Source organism: Bos indicus, chromosome 6 (assembly GCF_029378745.1).
Source record: "Bos indicus isolate NIAB-ARS_2022 breed Sahiwal x Tharparkar chromosome 6, NIAB-ARS_B.indTharparkar_mat_pri_1.0, whole genome shotgun sequence".
In the NCBI taxonomy this organism is placed as follows: Eukaryota; Metazoa; Chordata; class Mammalia; order Artiodactyla; family Bovidae; genus Bos; species Bos indicus.
In genome coordinates, this window is record NC_091765.1 from 92,875,521 (window position 1) to 92,891,866 (window position 16,346).

A 16,346-nucleotide genomic window follows, 5' to 3' on the forward strand; every position below is an offset into this window, starting at 1 on the left:
ATATCAGAAGAAACAACCAACAAAATGAAAAGGCAAACTATAGAATGGGAGAAAAATATTTGCAAATCATGTATCTTGATAAGGAGTTAATGACCAACACATATAAAAACTCATACAGCTCAATGGCCAAAACCCAAATAATCTGATTTTAAAATGGGCAAAGAACCTGAATAGATTTTTGTTTTTTCAAATAAGATACACAAATGGCCAACAGGTACATGAGAAAGTGCTCAAGTAATCATCAAGGAAATGTAAATCAAAACCATAGTGAGATATCACGTCACACCTGTTAGATGGCTGTCATCAAAAACCAATAGATTAGTGTTGGAGAGGATGTAGAGAAAAGGGACAGCTTGTGCACTGTTGATGGGAATGTAAACTGTTACAGCCACTATGGAGAATAGTATCTGTCTGGCTGATCCTGTCCGCAATGCCAATTGTCTTGCTGTTCACACTGTTGCTGAACCCAGGATAGGCAAGGCTTGAGCTAAGAGGCTGGAAGAAGACTCGAGGAGCCATAGGAAATACAGGCACCTTTATTTTCTCCTGGCTGGCACAGCAGCCATAACACAGCCTCTTTCCTGGCTGACACAGCAGCCATAGCATAACCATAAGGTGGCCATAACATGGCCATAACATAATTTCATATAATATAACCATGCTGTTGCTCCAATGTAGCTCTGATGCAGCAGCAGCCAGGGCTTTCATGGTGACACTAATACAGGTGTACCGCACAGAGTAGCCCGTGAGCAAGCAAGTACCTCGTGACACACATGTACTGTGCTATAAGTAATCTCATCTGTTACATAACCATGAGGGCACGGCAACCCATGCCAGTATTCTTGCCTGGAGAATCCTAAGGACAGAGGAGTCTGGTGGGCTACGGTACATGGGGTTGAAAGAGTCGAACATGAAGTGACTTAGTCTGTGTGCTGCCAATATTAATGGTGATGTTCAGTATTTGCCAAGCTAGACACTGTGCAGGTCTGAAGCTCAGTTCAGTTCAGTTGCTCAGTCATGTCCGACTCTTTGTGACCCCATGAATTGCAGCACGCCAGGCCTCCCTGTATATCACCAACTCCCGGAGTTCACTCAAACTCACGTCCATCGAGTAGGTGATGCCATCCAGCCATCTCATCCTCTGTTGTCCCCTTCTCCTTCTGCCCCCTATCCCTCCCAGCATCAGAGTCTTTTCCAATGAGTCAACTCTTTGCATGAGGTGGCCAAAGTATTGGAGTTTCAGCTTTAGTATCATTCCTTCCAAAGAACACCCAGGACTGATCTCCTTTAGAATGGACTGGTTGGATCTTCTTGCAGTCCAAGGGACTCTCAAGAGTCTTCTCCAACACCACAGTTCAAAAGCATCAATTCTTCGGCGCTCAGCCTTCTTCACAGTCCAACTTGCACATCCATACATGACCACTGGAAAAACCATAGCCTTGACTAGACGGACCTTTGTTGGCAAAGTAATGTCTCTGCTTTTGAATATGCTACCCAGGTTGGTCATAACTTTCCTTCCAAGGAGTAAGCGTCTTTTAATTTCATGACTACAGTCACCATCTGCAGTGATTTTGGAGCCCCCCAAAATAAAGTCTGACACTGTTTCCACTGTTTCCCCATCTATTTCCCATGAAGTGATGGGACCAGATGCCATGATCTTCGTTTTCTGAATGTTGAGCTTTAAGCCAACTTTTTCTCTCTTCTCTTTCACTTTCATCAAGAGGCTTTTTAGTTCCTCTTCACTTTCTGCCATAAGGGTGGTGTCATCTGCATATCTGAGGTTATTGATATTTCTTCCAGTAATCTTGATTCCAGCTTGTGCTTCTTCCAGCCCAGCGTTTCTCATGATGTACTCTGCATAGAAGTTAAATTAGCAGGGTGACAATATACAGCCTTGACGTACTCATTTTCCTATTTGGAACCAGTCTGTTCTTTCATGTCTAGTTCTAACTGTTGCTTCCTGACCTGCATACAGGTTTCTCAAGAGGCAGGTCAGGTGGTTTGGTATTCCCATCTCTTTCAGAATTTTCCACAGTTTATTGTGATCCACACAGTCAAAGGCTTTCGCATAGTCAATAAAGCAGAAATAGATGTTTTTCTGGAACTCTCTTGCTTTTTCGATGATCCAGTGGATGTTGGCAATTTGATCTCTGGTTCTTCTGCCTTTTCTAAAACCAGCTTGAACATCAGGAAGTTCACAGTTCACATATTGCTGAAGCCTGGCTTGGAGAATATTGAGCATTAATTTACTAGTGTGTGAGATGAGTGCAATTGTGCGGTAGTTTGAGCATTCTTTGGCATTGTCTTTCTTTGGCATTGGAATGAAAACTGATCTTTTCCAGTCCTGTGGCTACTGTTGAGTTTTCCAAATTTGCTGGCATATTGAGTGCAGCACTTTCACAGCATCATCTTAGGATTTGAAATAGCTCCACTGGAATCCAATCACCTCCACTAGCTTTGTTTGTAGTGATGCTCTCTAAGGCCCACTTGACTTTACATTCCAGGATGTCTGGCCCTAGGTGAGTGATCACACCATCGTGATTATCTGGGTCGTGAAGATCTTTTCTGTACAGTTCTTCTGTGTGTTCTTGCCACCTCTTCTTAATATCTTCTGCTTCTGTTAGGTCTATACCATTTCTGTTCTTTATCAAGCCAATCTTTGCATGAAAACGTCCCTTGGTATCTCTAATTTTCTTGAAGAGATTTCTAGTCTTTCCCATTCTGTTGTTCTCCTCTATTTCTTTGCATTGATCACCGAAGAAGGCTTTCTTATCTCTTCTTGCTATTCTTTGGAACTCTGCATTCAGATGCTTATATCTTTCCTTTTCTCCTTTGCTTTTCACTTCTCTTCTTTTCACAGCTATTTGTAAGGCCTCCCCAGACAGCCATTTTGCTTTTTTGCATTTCTTTTCCATGGGGATGGTCTTGATCCCTGTCTCCTGTACAGTGTCACGAACCTCATTCCATAGTTCATCAGGCACTCTATCTATCAGATCTAGGCCCTTAAATCTATTTCTCACTTGTACTGTATAATCATAAGGGATTTGATTTTGGTCATAGCTGAATGGTCTAGTGGTTTTCCCCACTTTCTTCAATTTAAATCTGAATTTGGCAATAAGGAGTTCATGATCTGAGCCACAGTCAGCTCCTGGTCTTGTTTTTGCTGGCTGTATAGAGCTTCTCCATCTTTGGCTGCAAAGAATATAATCAATCTGATTGCGGTGTTGACCATCTGGTGATGTCCATGTGTAGAGTCTTCTCTTGTGTTATTGGAACAGGGTGTTTGCTATGACCAATGTGTTCTCTTGGCAAAACTCTATTAGTCTTTGCCCTGCTTCATTCCATATTCCTAGGCCAAATTTGCCTGTTACTCCAGGTGTTTCTTGACTTCCTACTTTTGCATTCTAGTCCCCTCTAATGAAAAGGACATCTTTTTTGGGTGTTAGTTCTAGAAGGTCTTGTAGGTCTTCATAGAACCGTTCAACTTCAGCTTCTTCAGTGTTACTGGTTGAGGCATAGACTTGGATTACTGTGATATTGAATGGTTTGCCTTGGAAACAGAGATCATTCTATCGTTTTTGAGATTGCATCCAAGTACTGCATTTCTGACTCTTTTGTTGACCATGATGGCTATTCCATTTTTTCTAAGGGATTCCTGCCCGCAGTAGTGGTGGAAGCATGGGTGCAGGAGGGCCAAGAGGAGCTACTCCATGTTCAAGTCAGGAGGGGCGGCAGTGAGGAGATACACCTTGTCCAAGGTAAGGAGCAGCGGCTGCACTTTGCTGGAGCACCCGTGAAGAGATACCCCACGTCCAAGGTAAGAGAAATCCAAGTAACACGGTAGGTGTGGCAAGAGGGCATCAGAGGGCAGACACACTGAAACCATACTCACAGAAAACTAGTCAATCTAATCACACTAGGACCACAGCCTTGTCTAACTCAATGAAACTAAGCCATGCCCTGTGGGGCCACCCAAGACAGGCAGGTCATGGTGGAGAGGGCTGACAGAATGTGGTCCACTGGAGAAGGGAATGGCAAACCACTTCAGTATTCTTGCCTTGAGAATCCCATGAACAGTATAAAAAGGCAAAATGATAGGATACTGAAAGAGGAACTCCCCAGGTCAGTAGGTGCCCAATATGCTACTGGAGATCAGTGGAGAAATAACTCCAGAAAGAATGAAGGGATGGAGCCAAAACAAAAACAATACCCAGCTGTGGATGTGACTGCTGATAAAAGCAAGGTCTGATGCTGTAAAGAGCAATATTGCATAGGAACCTGGAATGTCAGGTCCATGAATCAAGGCAAATTGGAAGTGGTCAAACAGGAGATGACAAGAGTGAACGTCAACATTCTAGCAATCAGCGAACTAAAATGGACTGGAATGAGTGAATTTAACTCAGATGTTTGAAGCTCAACATGGCTTAAATGAGGATTGACAAACACAAATGACCATCTTTCCTGGTTCATTTTATCTCCTCTTGGAGACAGAAAGCCAACTCAGACGTATTTTGTTTTGCAGCTGTTTCTCTCCATCCTCTGCAAAAACTGGGATGTTCGTTCTTTTTCATCATGTTTTCTTCTCTATTTAGATCTTGAACACAAAGTTTCCATGAAATTGAATAACACTGAACACACAGTTCCTTCACTAGAGAGGGAAGCAGACAGTAGCATGAGAGTGACCCATGAAGGCTTTTCCTGGAAGGAACAAGGAAAGACTTTCTCTAGATCACAGCACGATTCCACTCTCCCCCGGTCAGCAACACAGTCATTCCTTCCATTCTTGGGCAGTACATTCTTGGGCTTGGTTCATGGCTGACTTGGGCTGCCCTGGAAGCTTTCATAAAAAGAGTCTGTCCCTGCTCAGTCTTATTAAACATTTTCTTATGACTCAGTGAAGAATGACTCATGACTTTGTTTACCCTGAAGATGTAACAGTTGAATTGCTGAGAGATTCATTTGGTATCTTGTGCACTTTTTTGGTTTTTCTTTCAGGTCTCTAAGAGTTGGACACGACTGAGTGACTTCACTTTCGCTTTTCACTTTCATGCATTGGTGAAGGAAATGGCAACCCACTCCAGTGTTCTTGCCTGGAGAATCCCAGGGACAGGGGAGCCTGGTGGGCTACTGTCTATGGGGTCACACAGAGTTGGACACGACTGAAGTGACTTAGCAGCAGCACCAGCAGCATGGACTCTTCTTGGAAAAAATAAATCAGAAAATATTTACTTTTCTCTGCATCCAGTCTCAACCTTCTCCCCTGAACTGCAGAAGCCAAAATGTATAAGGATAGCTAATTTGAAGAGAAAGATAAAGGCTCTGTGCTTTAGTGAAAGTGTTAGTCACTTTGTCGTGTCTGACTCTTTGCAACCCCAGGGACTGAGCCCATTAGGCTCCTCTGTCCTTGGGATTCTCCAAGCAAGAATACTGAAGTGGGTGCCATTCCCTTCTTCAGGGCTGTGCTTTATAAGTAGGAGAAAAATACTCCGGTTCACTCTAATGAAGTTCACTAAAGATGATGGAATCCCTGGTAGAGATGGTTGCCTGGATACCCAAGGAAAGCACTAGCATCTCAGCCTTACAGTCTCCTGTGGAGGGACCATGTCTCAGTTCAGCAATGGGGGAGGGAACAACAAAGTTTCACCAAGGCTGGCAGCTTTTCACTGAGCCATGTGGGCCTGGGCAAAGACCAATGGCAATGACATCCCAAAGTACTAAGAACCAACAATCTCCACCATTTTTCCTGACCACTGGGGCAGGAGGGTCATAAAAACAGAGAGTATTGGTACTCTTAATCTTGATGAGAAAAGAAACTAACTTGCTATTACTTTTTGGAAAAGTAGGCACATATTTCTTGCATTCAGTGTTACAGAGAAATTGCTATCTCCCTTAGTTTTGTGTGATTTATGTGGCCAATCCTAATGTAGCTATAAAACAAAACACAAAGTACTCAATAGAATGAGTAAGAGTACAGCCAAATCCAACTATTTGCTGTTTACAAGAAATCTACCATAAATAATTTTGGCAATCTTGGTAAAAGGATTAAAAATTTATACCTTGCAATGTTTATTTTAAGAAAACTAGAGTGATACTCCAGGATAAGAAATATTATTAGAGATAAAAAGAGAAATCTCAAAAGGATAACTGAATCATTTCACTATAAATGTGACATAATAATCATAAATGTGCATGTAAAGTTATAGTTTCAAAAATACACAAAGCAAAAACTGACAGAACTGAAATAGAAATAGATAGACTTACAATAACACTTGGAAAATTTCAGGTCTCTTCTCTCAGTAATTGATAGAATATAAAGAAAATTCCATTAGAAGACAGAGGAATTAAGCAGTAATATCAAGCAACTTGATCTAGATATTTATAGAACATTGTAGAACACTCCACCCAAAACAACAGAATATATATTATTTTCAGATGCACATGGATCAGTCACCAAAACAGACCATATATTGGACCATATAGAGTCCGAAGATATTTAAAGCATTGAAATCATATGGAATGTGTTCTTTGACCACAACAGAAAAGTTAGAAGTCAATAACAGAAGGATATTGAAAATGCACAAATATTTGTAAATCAAACAACACACTTCTAAATAACACATGTATGATACAATATATCACAAGGACTATTAGGACATATTTTACCTGAATAATAATGAAAATGCAACACAACATAATTTGTAGGATATAGATAAAGCACTAATTAGAGGGAAATTTAGAGCTTTAAGGGCTTATATTAGAAAAGAATAGAAGTCTAAAATCAACATGCAAGATTTCACATGAAGAAGCTAGGAAAAAAGACTGAATCAAAATTAAGTAGAATATAGGAAATAATAAGAATATGAGTGGAATCATGAAATAGAAAACAGACCAGGGGAAAAATATCAATGAAACCAAAATCCAGTTTTTTGAAAAATTATTAAACTTCTAATCAGACTAGCAAAGAAAAAATGAAGATACAAACGATCAAGATCAGGAATGAAAGAAGAAACGTCACTGTAAGACCTTAAAAGGATAAAAGGGAGCTATTCTGAACAAATTTATACAATTGGACAACTTAATATGAAATGGACAAATTCTCTGAAAGACACAGCCATAAAACATAAAAAGAAACAAACAGTTTTAATAGTCCTATATTTGTTAAAGGAATTGAATGTGTCAAAGTAATTCAATGACAAAAAGATTGTTTTTTCAATAAGTAGTGCTTGAAAAATTGGATTATCTTATAAAAAACATGAACTTCAACTCTTAGTTCATGCCAAGTGTAAAAGGTAATTGAATTGAATATAAATTGAAATGTAAAAGCAAAAATTAAAAAAATTTTACAGCAAAACATAGAAAAACATCTTCACAAACTGGGTGGACAAATATTTCTTAGATATAACTGTAAAGAACAAAATATGAAAGATTAGTGGACTCTATAAATATTAAATAAACACTTCTGTAATTCAAATATCACCACTAAGAAAATGAAGAAAGAAGCACATGGACTAGTAGAAAATATATTCTTTACATATATCTGATAAAGGACTTGTGTCAGAATATATAAAGAATATTTACAGCTGGATAATCAGAAGATAATGAACCAGTTTTTTAATCAAACTAATAATTTGACCCTTAAAAAAGATATAAGAATGGCCAATATATATATATGAAAAGGTGCACAATAGTTCTAGGCATCAGGGAAAAACATGTTAACCCATGACATATTATTATAAATCCATAGGAAGGTTAAAAACAGAAACAAAAACTGAGAATATCCAATGATGAGAATTTAGAGCAACTGAAACTCTTATACATTTCTGATTCAAATATAAAGTGGTGCAACCACTTTGGAAAACCACTTGGCAGTTCTTTATAAAGTTAAACTGAAATTTCCCATGTGACCCATCATTCTACTTCTAAGTAAATACCAACAAGAAATGAAAACACTTGTCCACACAAAGACAACTGTACATAAATATTCATAGCAGCTTTGTTCACAGTAGCCTAAAGCTAGGGACAACCCAAATGTCAACTAACAAATGGATGGGTAAACAAATGGTACATCCACACAATAGAAGACTGCTTGATAATAAAAATCAATGTGTATGTTGACGCACACTCTGTGGATTTAAAAAACAAGCTGAATGAAGAAGCCAGACACCAACAAATAGGTACTTCATGATTCCTTTTATGTGACCTCTTAGAAAACTATAGTGACAGAAAAGAGAGCAACAATTACTTGTGTCTGGGTGGATGTGGATAATAAACAGGCATGAGGGAACTTTTGGGAGTGATAGAAATATACCATACCTTGATTGGAATAGCTTCATTGGGTGGTAGATACACAGATGAATATATATCATACTATACATTAAAATAGATATTAAAGCTGATTTTTAAAATCACTGCAAAAATAGGCTTACAAAATCCTAAAATATAAAGTTGAAGGAATCTTTCATATTGTACAGACATAAAATATGAGAAAATTTAAAGATGAATCTAGAAGATTCTTACCATCCTAGTCAATGGGAAATGGAGGTTCCCTACAATGGCAAAGTAGGGACACGTGAACTCACCTCCTTCTGCGGGCACACCAAAACTACAACTACTTACACAACAACTATCTATGAGAATGATCTGAAGACTAGCAGATAAGATTTTCCGTAACTAATGATATAAAGAAGGATACACAACAAAATGGGTAGGAGAGGCAGAGATGTGAGACACACACCCCAGGGCTGATGTCCCAGACAGAGGAGGAATATTACAACTCCAACAAAACAAATGTTGACGAGGGTGTGGAGAAAAGGGAACCTTAGTGCACTGTTAGTGGAAATGCAAATTGGTGCACTCACTATGGAAAACAATATGGAGGTTTCTCAGAAAATTAAAAATAGAACTACCATATGATCCAGCAATTTCACTTTCAGGTACCATTACGAAATAAGTCAGAGAGAGAGAGAGAGAAATACCATTCAATCTCACTTATATATGGAATCCAAAAACAAACACAAAAAACAAAAACAGACTCATAGACACAGAGAATATATGGATGTTTGCCAGACAGAAGGAGGGTCCAGGGTTGGGAGAAATAGGTGAAGGGAATTAAGACATATAAGCTTCTGGTTATAAAATAAGTAAGCCACAAGGATGTAATACACAGTTTATGGAATATGGTCAATAATATTACAATACCTTTGTATGAGCAAAGAGGGTTATTAGATTTATTGTGTTGATTTTCTTAATGAAAGCAAATGTCAAATCACTATGTAGTATGCCTGAAGCTAACATAATGTTGTATGTCAACTACATTTCAAATTTTTAAGAAAAGGGAAATCAAAGAAAGAAATTTTAAAAACATGATTTTCCTGCATATTAGGAAGACACAAATCTTTAGTCTGAAATGTTGATTTATCCATTGAATCCATTTATTACTTGACTCCCATATAGCTCCATTTTTAATGGAGAAACGATGATGCTTCTGATCTCTGGGCATCATATTAACTCAGAGCCTGTCCAGTGGTCCTCTTTCATAAGGTACATTTGTTTATGTAGTGACCTGGAAAGATTAGGGGAATCATCACTGCGTGCACTTGTCATGGTGTTGCAAAATTGTTAGTATCTGACCTCTTTAGCTTTTGGGTTCCAGGCCTAAAAAATGGTTCAAACCTGGAAACTGGGTGATGGATCATGACTACACTGGAGAAACTGCTGTCAACCTTGCAACAAGTCAACCTTGACTTCTATTGATTATACAGTTTGAGTACTTGTAGTCAGACACGACTGAAGTGACTTAGCAGCAGCGGTAGTGCCGAGGACCAGCCCCGGTCCTGGGCTGATCCAGGGTATTCGAAGGGGAGACGGCGTCGGCGACCTATTCAAATGGTAATTAGAGATATAAAGAGTAATAGAATGAGGATAGCTCAGTAGGAAAATTCAGTGGAGAAAAGAGGCTGAGTAGCTTGGTTTATGCAGAAAATCAATATAACCCGTGACACCAGGTTAGCTCTGACCACGGAGGCCGCAGGCGCCCTCTCGAATAGCGGAAGGTGCCCCACCTTAGACACCTTCTCGAGTGGGTCTTAGAAGCCCAGGCAAATAAGTGGTCGCAGAGGATATCCACGCTCAGATGGAGACTTCAGCCGGAAGTTAAGGAGAAGAATGACATGGGGAGACCAAGCATTGGTGAGCAAGGCCCATAGCTTTATTTTTAACAGGGGCTTTTATACCCTAAGTTACACATAGAGGATAATAGGGGATGCAAAGTCAGCAGTCTTTGATTCTTATCAAAAACCAGGGTTTCTTTCCTGCAAATTTACCGTATACAAATGGTTTAGGTGATTTACATCATCTTCTGGCTAGAAGGCCTATTAACATTTTATGACTCTTGACAAGGACTTATCAACAAAGACTTATTTTCTCTAAGAGTAATTATTTTAAGGTTTGGCGCCATCTTCTGAAGATAAAATTGCATTCCTATAGGGCAGATGTGTAATGGGTTTACAGCAAAGAAAAGAATTTATTACCTTAAGGGTCTAAAGTTACTAACACCAAGGCCACTACTTATTTTTTCTACATACCAACTATTAATTAATACATATTCAAGGATACAATTCAGGGGATGTGAAAAACTTGGCAACAAGCATTGGCTCATCAATGAAATCCTTTACTAGTTTATTCTGACAGTTTCTAACTCTCTGAGAGGCTCTTAAGCTATTTGAATATCTTAAGCTTCCCGTGCCTCCTGAGGCTGGGAGACTGTAAACAATCGTATGCATAGCTGTAGGAGTCTGGGTAAACTTGTCAGGCGAGTTAGAGAGCCATCTGAGGGGTTTGGATTTAAACACTCCTAATTGCCCAGGAACTTTATTAATTGGAGCTGTAAGTTAACTCTTTGACAGAGAGAGCGAGATGGTGGTAGGGGACAGCCCCCAGTAAAGTCAGAGGTGAGAGCACAAAGCAATAAAGTAGGCAGACTCTGGTTTTTTGGGGGAAAATGCTCGAGAATATCCGGGCGGACTCCTGAGGCTCGATCCCGCCTTTGCGTATGCCGAGCCTCCTTCCTCATGACCTTTGTCACGAGCGGAATGCCTCACTGGCTCCCGGCATCTCCCCCTTTTTTATTTCTTAAAACAGCCAGATGTAGCTCAGTCGCGAGCCTCTGAATGCTCTGCCGAAGAATCCTGACAATACAAGGAAGAATGATTATTAGAAGCAAAATTATAACAGCCATCGTAGCATAGCCAAGGAAGGTAGACAGAATATTTTTTCCTGAAATGTAGTTAGAGAAAGTATGGAAGAAATCATTTGCTGTTCCAGCGGCAGTAAAATCTAATCGGGAGTGTTTCAGGGTTGCTATTTGATTGTGAAGTTTCCCTAAGTCTAAGCCAATGTCAGAGCTGTTCCAGATACCTGAAATATGGTTTTTAATCTTTTCCCATTCAAAATCTGTCTCATTTACTTTCAGGGGTGTTACACATATCCACCGGTAGTCAGCATGACAGGACAATGCCATTTTCACCTTTAAAGCCTGCAATTCAGTCCCAATATGTATTACTGCTTCCTCTAGGGCGTCTACCCTCATCTCTAATTTTCTGTCTATAGCTTCCTGTGTTTCCAATGCTAAAGAAACATTTTTGGACATAGAATCAACATATTGAGCAGTATGTACTTGTTGAGTAAATGATATTGCTGCCACAGTAACAGAAGTAATTGCACTTATCAAAGCTGCTATTCCCAAGATAAGTAAGCCCACAAACCGTTGTGTTCGCATTAAATCCTGCAGTTGTTGCAATACAGCCAAACCGTAATTATCATCCCAATAAGAATCCACAGACACAGGTATCATGAGATAGGGTGGGCGTTTCAACACAACAAAAGAACAAACATTATGTTGGGGGTTCAAACAAGATGAAAGCATACATTGTTCACAAGTTACTATATTAGGTCCACCTGAATAATTCATGTATACATTTAGTCTTTTGGAGTCATTAGTAAAGAGAAAAACATAAGGTGAGGGTACACAAGCTAAAACAGAATAAGTAGAATTGCTATTTGGACGGAGTAAGGAAATGGGAGCAGTGGCAGCAAGGGCCCTCCAAATTTCTGGCTGCCAAAAGGTTCTGTTCTTAGTGGTATAAGACAATATAGGTGAAACAAATCGATTATTATGCCATCTAGTAATGCTTAATGGCTAAGAAACCAATTCTTTCTTCCAATTATAAAATCTGCTGGGAAAGTCATCAAGGGGCAATGGGCTCCTATCTAGGTCTGAGTTACTCCAATCTTGAATCATGTAATTCCCTCCTCCAGGTATTCTATAATCAGCTCTTAAACGATAAGTACAAGATTTCCAAATCGGATACCCTGTACGATCATCTATAGTGTTCCATACGGCATCTGAAGGCTCGGTATTATAACAACTTGGATATCCAGGAGGGGGTCTATGGATTATAAGTTCGTGGGGATCAAGGGCCCCGGGCATACGAGCCTGTAAAACCCAAAGCGCTAGACGCCCTTTGTGTTCAATACCTGAGGCTGGAGAATGAGTCAGAACTGCCTTTTTAGAGGCTCCGACACATCCTTCTTTAGGGGGAATAATAAAGCTTTCTATATCACTGGGGAAGTTGAAACAAACAGGAAGATCATCTGCTAATCCCTTGAAGGTAAAATTGAAATTAATAGGATATCCGTCTGTGGTATAGGAAGTATATGACCCTCCCAGTAACTGAGGCTGGTTTGTGTGGACCCATAGCGGGTCACTGTTCAGGTAACTACTTGAAGGGTTGGAGGATCTGGGAAGTAAGCCCAATACTTTTCAGGAGTGGGGGAGGAGGAGCTTACCTGGCAAGATAATAAGGCAAGCATAGCAATAAACATCTTCTCAGGGGAGGTTGGAGAGCCCTGCAAAGAGGTTATTCCCCGTGCCTGATGGCAGAGTGTTTTTATTTGTCCCCAAGTAGGTATGGAGGCATTCCGGGTCGCCTGAGTCAGGCGGCCTGACCCCCTTTTGTGAGGCAAAGGATCGGGGGGAGCAATATCCTGTATGTGAAGTTGAGACATCTGTTTGGTGGGCGGATCCATTCCCTGCTCATCCGGGATCCCCGATGTCAGTTGCTCCGACGTCAGTGGTGTTTCCCGTGCTGGCGGGGGGAGTGAAGGCAGAGGAGGCCCTTTCCTCTTTCGGGGTCGCGGCGGCCGTGGAACCCGGTATCCGAGAGGCTGAGACATGGCGAATCAATCTATCTGGAACCCAAATTGGAGAATCTGCGTCCTGTGGAAAAATACAAGCATATCCTCGACCGCTGGTTAACAATGGGTCGGGACCTTTCCATTGTCCAGAAAGGAGGTCCTTCCATTTAACTAATGGTTTTACATTCAGTTGCTCCGGGCACCAATGGCGAAGCATTGCAGTCATTCCAGCTGAATCAGTATTTAAGATATTTATTACAAAAAGAGCATGTTGCAAGAGATGATGGGGAGAACTATATTTAAACTCCCCTTCTTTTAGTTTTTGAATTTGTGTTTTTAACGTTTGATGTGCTCTTTCCACAATGGCTTGTCCTTGTGGATTATAAGGGATGCCTGTATTATGTTTAATTTGAAACTTTAGACAAAATTCCTGAAAAGACTTAGATGTGTAAGCAGGAGCATTATCAGTTTTCAAGGCTTTTGGCAGACCCATATATGAAAAACAAGTAAAGAGATGTTGTATTACGTCTTTAACTGCTTCCCCTGTGCGAGCAGTTGCAACAATAACATGAGAAAAGGTGTCTACTGTTACATGAACAAAAGACAATTTTGCAAATGAAGAGATGTGAGTTACATCCATCTGCCAGAGTGCATTAGGTTTAAGACCGCGAGGGTTAACTCCCATAGGTAAACTGTTTATAGTAGTGGGACAATGAGAACAGGAACGAACAATCTCCCGAGCAGATTCTCGAGGAATCTGAAATTGATATCTTAGCGCAGTAGCATTTTGATGGTGGAGTGAATGGGAAGCTCAGGCTTCTTCAAAAGCAGGAGCCACTGTGACCTTAGTTAGTGAATCTGCCAGGTCATTTAAGGCACTTAAAGGTCCAGGCAATCCAGAATGAGCCCGAATGTGGCCAATAAAATATGCTCGGCTTCGTTTCCAAATTTGCTGCTGCAGTTTAGTTAACAAGTGAAATATTGCAGTTTTGTTCTCGGGTAGAACCGCAGTCTCAATGTGTGGAAACAGCCTGACCACATACTGAGAATCAGAATAAAGGTTGAATTCCTCCTCTGCAAACATAACAAAAGCCTCTATAACAGCTGTGAGTTCAGCTCTCTGGGCTGAAGTCTCCTGCGTATGTAAAACTTTACGCTGATCTTTTGTAAATATAGAAGCTCTGCCATTAGCAGACCGTCAGTAAAAACCATTTGAGCATCTGAGATGGGAGAGTATTTACACCTAACAGGAAAAATAACCGGGTGTTTAGACATAAAATTTAGCAAAACATGTCAAGGTAAATGATGCAGAATTTGGCCAAAATAATTTCTGATAGCAATCTGCCAATCCTCATCAAACATTAGAAGAGCATCAAGTTGTTCTTTATTATATGGAATTACAATTTCTGCTGGTTCTTTACCAAACAATTCAATGCTACGTTTTCTCCCTTTCAATATCAGTGTAGCTATCAGTCCTGGATAAGAGGCCACTACTTTTTTAGCCTGGGCGGGGAGATGGACCCATTCTAGGGGGCCGTTTTGCCATAAAACTCCCGTAGGTGGTGTTGGAGTAGCCAGGCAGAGGAATTGCCAATTTGTTTGTAAATTAACTCTTTTTACATAGCTATCAGATAAAGCTGCTTCCACTTTTTCTAAGGCCTCCTGAGCCTCAGCAGTTAATTGTCTCTTAGAAGATGGATCAGGATCCCCGCGTAAAATGTTAAAAAGAGGCTTTAATTCAGCAGTGGTTAATTTTAAATAAGGTCTGATCCAATTAATGTCGCCTAAAAGTTTTTGATAATCATTTAAAGTAACAAGGTGATCTTTTCTCAATTTTAATGGGGCATGAGTCACAGTTTCTGAATTGATAACCCGTCCTAAGTAAGTTATGGGCGGATTGACTTGAATTTTCTCTGGGGCAATTTTTAAGCCTCTGTCTGTTAATGCCTGGGTCAAATCTTGGAGGACAGTTTGTAAATGAGCTCTATCAGGGTGAGCTATTAAAATATCATCCATATAGTGAATCATATACAGTTGTTCATATTTAGCCCTAATATCTTCTATAGCTGCATTAACAAATTTTTGACATAGAGTAGGGCTGTTTTTCATTCCCTGGGGCAACACTTTCCATTGAAACCTTAAATGAGGCTGCTTAAAATTTTCTGCTGGTAAACTAAAGGTAAATCGCTTTTTATCCTCAGCATTTAAGGGGATGGTGAAAAAACAGTCTTGTAAATCAATTACAATAATATTATATCCTTCTGGGACGGCTACTGGGGAAGGAAGCCCAGGTTGTAAGGCCCCCATGTCTTCCATAGTGGCATTAATAGCTCTTAAATCTTGTAAAAGTCGCCACTTGCCAGATTTTTTCTTAATAACAAAAATAGGAGTATTCCAGGGGCTATTGGAGGGCTCAATATGTCCCAGTGCTAGTTGTTCAGAAATTAACGCTTTGGCTGCCAGTAGTTTTTCTTTAGTCAGAGGCCATTGTTCTACCCACACCGGGTCCTGAGATTTCCAGGTAATGGGGTCGGCAGCAAAAACAATGGCCTCCATCAAAAATTTGGATACCCCAATCCAGCACGGAACTTTAGAGGAGCAGGGCAAATTGGCTCAGTTATTCCTGTCTGCTGTTTACCTAAACCTTTTGAAGGGTCATAGCCCATTTGTAGCATTTGAAAAGTTACTTTATCATCAGGGCTAAAAAGTAACATGCCCATTTGAGACAGCACATCTCTCCCCCACAGCGAGAAGGGCAGCGAAGGAATCATATACGGTTGGAATGTTCCACGGGTATCCTCAAATTGCCAGTCTAAAATTTTTGCACTTTGGGCTATTGCAGGAGCTCTCCCGATGCCCACTAAGTTATTTGCAGTAGTGTGTGTGGGCCAGGAATTGGGCCAGTCTTTCCCAGAAATACAGGAAACATCTGCTCCTGTGTCTAATAGCCCTTCAATAGACTTGCCACTGACAAGAATAGATTTCATAGGACGCTTTTTAGTAATTTCTGTTATCCAAAAAACCATGTCACTAGACCCAAATCCTTTGTCTTGTCTTTCATTTTGGATGGCTGTTTGCCCAATTGCATTATGATAAGGCAAGAGTAAAAGTTGGGCTATTCTCTGTCCTTGATGTATTTGGAAAGTTTTAGT

The 16,346-nt window shown here is 40.2% G+C and overlaps 1 protein-coding gene across 1 annotated transcript; it reads right to left on the bottom strand.

The window, feature by feature from the left end:
• Positions 1-15,749: 15,749 nt before the first annotated feature.
• Positions 15,750-16,220, bottom strand: LOC139183499 (endogenous retrovirus group K member 7 Pro protein-like). Its single transcript, XM_070790746.1, has one exon. It carries the CDS (start codon positions 16,218-16,220, stop codon positions 15,750-15,752), a length of 471 nt encoding a protein of 156 aa, XP_070646847.1.
• Between the last annotated feature and the right edge of the window lie 126 nt (positions 16,221-16,346).